Genomic DNA, 6,445 nt, shown 5'->3' with positions numbered 1-6,445 from the left:
CATTTTCCCCAAAATACTTATGCATGATGCTGCCAGATGCCTACCTGCAAGCAAATATCTTGCCAGAATTTCTAGTTAGCTCCTATTTTATACTATCCCTTAAAACACTGAAGCACCAGAGATAAAGCTTTTTCAAGAAAGGCAAATGACACAAGCTTTCTTGTTCCTGGTCTATTTACCTCGAGGCATGTAGAAATTAAAATATGTAACAAAATTAAATGGATAAAAATGTCCACCTACACTGACCTGACAGCATAGAATCAGAGGATTACTCCATGCAAAAGGGTACTCCAACTCAGTGCAATTAGACTAACTTTTTCATAGTTAATACATCAAACCTAGATTTCCATGTCATTAAGAGTGAAATTTATATGCAAAAAAGGGTTTTGGGACCCAATGAATGCATGCATAAGGGGTGCTTGAAATTGAAACTGAAGTTCAAAGCACAAACCACACTTTCAAGGGTACACTTGGCCTGTGAAACTCTGATCATGTTAAAGAGAATAAAATCAGTTACTTAATGTCTTACTATGAGTCCTGGCCCGCATGAAAAAAACATATATTTATGCCATTTGCTGATTCTGAAACTACAACTAAATAAGGAAATGGAGAATGGTGGGATATAGTAAAGAATAGCTCAAAATGGGATAATAAGAGCCTTCTCCTGTTCTGAACTAAGATTATAGCAGAAGCACATTTTATTCTATTAGAGGGCACTCTGATTAGACCCTGCCCCCCAAACAAAGCAAAACAAACAAAAAATCCCCTTTAACTATTAGCAGTATTCCTTGGCAGCAATTCAGTTTCTTATGCTATTTCTCATTCTAAATATTTAAGGAACTTCTTAAGGAACAGTCATACATGGTAAAAAGCAGGGCAGAACTTTCAATGCATAAACTTTTTAGGGGAAAACTGTCAGTTTGAAAGAAAACCATCAGGCTTTAGATATTCTAGCACACTTTAAACTGAAATTCTGCCTTATACCACCAGTGGCTAAATTATCAATAAGTTCTGCAGTGAGGTTGTCACTTCCGCAGCTATATACACATTGCAAAACTATTCTGTATCACATGATTTTAATGAAATAAATATAAAAATGAACCACACAATCAACACATAACTTTAATACTCCACGTCATTTGTCTTGTTCACAATGATGGTAACCTCCCTGTCAACAATCTTGTGAGTTGAGGAGCTGATTCTCATTCTCATACCCATCAGGGAGGTAAGCTCTCCTTAGTTGGTCTGACTTGGGTATGGAGCCACCATTCTTCACATGGCGAGACAGGAAAGCACGAACTGCTGGGTGATCAGCCTTCTCAAGTGGGATGTTGGCTTCCAGGCACATTTTCACAAAGTCCTGGATAACACTGACTTTCTCTGTCTGCGCAGTACTGTTGCACTGAAGAGATGCTGTTAGAGGCCTTTGTTTCTTCCTTACATTCTGTTCTTCAAACTCTGCCTTTCTTTTGGTGTGAGTCTTGGACTTGAGGTGATCACTGATGGCAGACTTGCGAACATGATTAAGTACCACGTTGCAAGAAGTGCAGAACAGTTTTCCTCCATCTTCATGCAATTCACCTCCAAATTCAGTGACACGATCCAAAGGAGTCACATATAAAGCAGTCTTGGAACGGTTTCGAGCAGGAGGAGATGTTACTACAAATCGCTCCATTCTGGTTTTCAATAAGGGTCTTTCAAAATAAGAGAAACAAATAGGTAAGAACAGGAAACTTTATCTATGATCTATAACAAAGACGGGGGGCGATGGAAATTCCCTAAAATTTTTTGGAAAAATAAGACTAAAGAAAATCATAGTACGCCCTAGAATAAGTATCTCAGGAGAAAATTAGAGGCAAGTTACTACCCCGTGAATGAATTTCTTAATTTTTGAAGAAGTTAGCATTATAGAGTGATAGAATAAGAAATCAAACAAATATTTTCCAATTTCTGTAGCAAAAGTCAAATTGTTGCCAATTAGTATAGACTATACTTTAATCATATCTGAACCTGTAACTCTTCATCTTATTTTATAACTTATAGCTCAAGAAAAAAAATTAGAACTTTCCCCCTGTTGTGATATATATGTTAAAATTAGTTACAGTATTTTGAGAAGCAGAATTATAGATACCTACACAAAGTAATGTCAAAGGTGGACTATTTACCTGGCTAGGAATGTATCTGAAGGTCTTATACAAAGGTGCTAAAAAGTCTAAAACAACTATATAAGTGGTATAAATAACAAATTGAAGACAAATTTTAAATATTCAAAACTGAGCTTTTAAAAAGTTATGGTTTAAAAATGTGAGAATAAAATGATTATTATCAAGATTTTCAGTAAGTTTTTGTCTATGAACCAGCTTAGTAATAATAACTTGCATTTACATAATATTTTTATGTTTGCAAAGTGCTTTATATGTATATTATATAGCAAAACTCCACATAAAAATAATAATATGGTAATATTAGGCCTATTATACAAATGAGACAATGGGAGTTTTATGTGTTAAATGACTTGCCCATGGTCACATAATTAAAGAGTTAAATGGTCAAACCAAACTTAGTTCTCTACTGTCTAGGAGCTCTATCCACTAAACCATGCTGCCTCTTGGTTTCTTTCAGCAGATAACTGGCTCCAACAGGACAGTCATTAATTCTCAGCCCTTTACTAAACCATCTCTGAGCAAAGATTTTTTGAATTAACTTTCAGTGACCACATTATTTTCTATCTGAAAAGTTACACAAATAAATAAATACATATAAAGGATCTGTGATTTCATCAATATGTGGAATTCTTGATGTTTGAAAACTCCCTCCTCCTACATATAGAAACACCTCTCGTGTTTGTTAATACCAATTCCTGGATAGTTGCCTCAAGCACAAAGAAGAGAAATTACTTGCTCAGAGATTTTAGATTTTAGTGACTTCAAGCCCAATACTCTTTCCACTATTTCTCTTTAAAAGGTTATAGTTAAAAGGTAAATCCAATATGACTCAAAACTTAAAATACCCTTCATTTAGAGCAGAAATTCTGAAGTCTGTAAGCTTGTCTTTTTAAAATATTTTGACAATTGTACTTCAACATAATTGGTTTCTTCTAAAATTCAACATTATTTTATACAAAGTATTATTCTGAGATGGGGCCACAAGCTTCATCAGATTGCCAAAGGCATCACACTCTCTCTCTCTCTCTCTCTCTCTTAAGAATCCTTGATTTAGAACCTTAAATGATTTTAAGTAATCCACTCAATCTCAGATCTACATGTTAAAAAACATTTTTTTGACAGCCAGTAAGTCCTTACAAATGTACAACTGACCTGGCTTGCTACTTACTACACAACCAACCATCCACTAATTGGAATTTATAAAAGTGAAGAACAAGATTTTTCTGGGTTGTTGTGAGAATAAAATGAGTTAATATTCACAAAGTGCTTTGCAAACCTTAAAGCATTAAATAAATGCTAGCTTTTATTTAAATGGAAGACGTTTTAAAAAAATTTAAGCAATTATTAAGAAATAACCGTCCCATATGGAGAATCTAAAAATACAAAATTCTAAACATTACTAAATGCAAAACAAACCAGCAAAAAACAAAACAAAACAAAACAAAACCCTAGCAAATGCTATTTTCAAGTTTAAATGTTTACCAAGTTAGTTTCCAGTTTTGTTGCCTCGACACTTAGCAGTGAAGGGTTCCCAATCTGAGAAAACAGAGGTGTCAAATTCGGGCACCCTCTGTCTGTTCCAAACAGAGTTGCCTCCAAATCAGTTTCTCAACAAGTGGTGGTAGAGAAATGGTTTCTGGGCTTGCACCCTATTTTCGCTGGCGTACCTGGCAGTCATTCCCTTACTAGAGCAAAAGAAAAATGGAAGGGGGGAGGGGAAGGGAAAGAGGAAGGAAGTGGGAGTGAAAGAGAAGTACAAAAGTGTCAACAACAGCCACCAAACAGGTGGCTCAGAAACCCGTCCCCCGGGGCACCAGCCCCCAGCCCGGACCCCAAAAGCGCGCCCCCCACCCTCTCCTAAGCATACCCAATCCCGGCTCTGGTTACCCTCTCCGGACCTCCCCATCTTTCCTCGCCCCTCCCTTACTCAGTTCCCAAGCCGAGTGTTCCGGAAAGGAGGAGTTGGGCATCCCCTCGGGAATCGGGATTCCCACCCTAGACCGGACGAGCGCTCCCGCCGGCGCCTCCACTTCCCCGCTCCGCAGGAGGGGGAAGGGAGCGGGGAGGACGGGCTGAGGTGGGGGAAGCTTCCTCCCGGCCCCTCCCCCCGGCCCCTCGAGCCCAGACACCCCACCACCGAGAAGCCGACAGTTCCGGGTGGGGAGGGGGGAAGTTGGCGGCGAGGCGGCGTCGGCGGCGTCGGCGGCCGCTGACAGGTTTGCCGTCTTACTCCTTCTTCCTCCCACAGTCAACGGCTCCAACCCCCCCACCCCCACTTCCCCGCCTGATTCCGGGACAGAAGGCCCCGGGCCCGCAGCCCGCACCAACGGCCCGGCCCGCCCACAGCTTCCCCGCTGCTCGGTACCGTAGGATCAGGGCCGCCACTAGGGGAGGAGGACGAGAAGCAACCAGGAAGGGGGAGGAGGCGAAGGAGGTGGGAAAGGGAGAAGGAGGAGGACCAGTTGCCGCTGCCACCGTCGCCCGATCAAGCCCCGCGGCGGCCGCCGTGTCCCCCGCCGCGCCCCGTCCTCCTCCGCGGCCTATTGCGAAGCACGGTAGGCGGCCCCCAGCAACCGCCGTGAGGCGCTGTCCAACGGCTGGACGGCGGGTCAGACGGACGGCAACTCCGACCAATGGCAGCTAGAGGGCGGGAGCCAGGTTGACTGGCGGCGGGAGATGGCCAATGCAGATTGGGGGCGGGGGTGGGCGGAGCCGGAAGTAGGGCCCCGGCGGAGCGGCGCTTGTCCGGCTGGGGGGGGAAAGAGGGGAGGGAATTAGAGGAGGAGGAGTAGGTTAGCAGCGGCAGCGACGGCTTCGCTTGGGCTGGTACGCGCTGGGCTGCGAGAGCCTCATGGCGGAGGAAGAGAGCGACCAGGAGGCCGAGCGCCTCGGGGAAGAGCTCGAGGCGATCGTGGAGTCCCCTCCGGGCTCCGTCGCGTTCGGAACCGGGGTCGGGGGCGATGGGGAAGGCAGCTGCGGCTCTGGAAGCAGCAGCAGCAATAGGATCAGCAGCCGAGATTACTGCCGCCGCTTCTGTCAGGTGAGAACCTGCCGTGGGCCTCCCTCCTGGCCAGGAAGGGGTTTGAAAGGGGGTGCTTCCCCTTTGACCTCCCTCGCCAGCCCTGCATTTTCTCTTCCTTCACCCTCCCCGAGTCCATAGGGGTGCCTACAGCGCACGCTCCTCCCTGCGCCCCTGGGGGAGGGGGTGGGGAACAGAGGCTGCGGGCACCCGGGCGGGGGGCGGGGCTGCCGTGACCCTGGCACTATAGGGGTGCAGAAGGGGTGAGGGGTCAGATGGGAGGTAGGAGGTGTCGCCCCCTGGCCTGGTGGTCTTTCCTTCGACTTTAACATATTATCCCTCTCTCACTCCCCCAATTCTCATTACCCTGTTCCCAGAGTAGCTCCTGAGGTTTAAGTTATGCCTGCTTGAGACTACCTCTTTTCTGATGTTAACCATCCAATTTCTCGTTCCTGCCTCCTCCTTGTCTTCCCTCTCACTCGTACTATTACCTCCTTAAGTTTCGCGTCTGCGTTGCCCTCTCTTTCCACCTTGTTCTCCACTATTTTGGGGTGGGTGACATGTCAACTCTCTACTGCCCCCTCTCCTGTCATCTCTTCCCCTCCCCCGCAGCCAGGGTCTCCTGTCATCCCCTCCCTGACACCCAGCTGGGGCTACTTCTCTCTTTTGCCCAGGCCCTGAATCTCTGTGGCTCCGTGTTTTGTTTTGATTTTTCCTTTCTTCCTATGGGAAATTAATTCCCCCACACCCTATTTCCTATTGACCTCCCCCTACATAGCACCTTTCTCTATATTAACTACTCAGAAGAAAGTCGTTTTTCTTTAACCATTGCTCCTGTTACAACCCTACTTCTTCCTTTAAATTGCTGTCATGATAGTGAAATGACTGTAGCGGCAGTAACAGAAAACTCTTCCCTATTTCAGTCAACAGTCACTGTACTTCAGTGTAGGTTTAAGGCTTTGGATTTAATCAAAACGTTCCTTCTCCAAAAGTACTTACCTAGAGGAAAATTTAAGACGTATGCTTTCACTAACATATACATAAAATTTTAAGTTTTCATTCCCACATAGTCTCCAAAGAGCCTACTTCTGACTTTTTTTTCATAGTTGTAAGAGTTTGAGGTTTTAGAAAAAATTCTATTTTACGAAGATTTTTAATACATTTTTTTTCTCTTTGCTTTGCATTTTGTCTTTGTGACAGATAGGGAAAAAGGTAATGGGGAAACTGTGATTTAAGTAAATTTTACTGGCATTTAAATGTG

General features: G+C 44.3%; 2 protein-coding genes across 4 annotated transcripts in view; one reads left to right on the top strand and one right to left on the bottom strand.

Annotated features, from left to right (window-relative positions):
• Positions 1-1,059: 1,059 nt before the first annotated feature.
• On the bottom strand, positions 1,060-4,669 carry CGGBP1 (CGG triplet repeat binding protein 1). Of its 2 annotated transcripts, none has more exons than XM_001363764.4 (3): positions 4,531-4,669; positions 3,648-3,850; positions 1,060-1,694 (listed from the first exon to the last, which is right to left on the bottom strand). In XM_001363764.4, the coding sequence occupies exon 3, from the start codon at positions 1,673-1,675 to the stop codon at positions 1,172-1,174; it is 504 nt and encodes a 167-aa protein (XP_001363801.1). In that variant the 5' UTR covers positions 1,676-1,694; positions 3,648-3,850; positions 4,531-4,669; the 3' UTR covers positions 1,060-1,171. The 2 variants fall into 2 exon arrangements, with proteins under 2 accessions (XP_001363801.1, XP_016280212.1); XM_016424726.2 differs by lacking the exon at positions 4,531-4,669 and adding an exon at positions 4,093-4,227.
• ZNF654 (zinc finger protein 654) overlaps positions 4,592-6,445 on the top strand; it is a 103,205-nt gene continuing 101,351 nt past the window's right edge. Inside the window, exon 1 of one of the 2 annotated variants that reach the window (XM_007500755.3) lies at positions 4,592-4,720. Coding sequence is in view for 1 of the 2 variants with exons in the window: in XM_007500754.3 (XP_007500816.2) it covers positions 5,017-5,205 (189 nt within the window). In the remaining variant the exon portion in view is untranslated. Of the gene's footprint in view, positions 4,721-4,865; positions 5,206-6,445 lie in introns of those variants that run through there. The other variant, XM_007500754.3, reaches the window with a different exon arrangement.

This window comes from Monodelphis domestica, chromosome 8, assembly GCF_027887165.1.
Source record: "Monodelphis domestica isolate mMonDom1 chromosome 8, mMonDom1.pri, whole genome shotgun sequence".
In the NCBI taxonomy this organism is placed as follows: domain Eukaryota; kingdom Metazoa; phylum Chordata; class Mammalia; order Didelphimorphia; family Didelphidae; genus Monodelphis; species Monodelphis domestica.
This window is presented reverse-complemented; position numbering and strand designations above follow the sequence as displayed.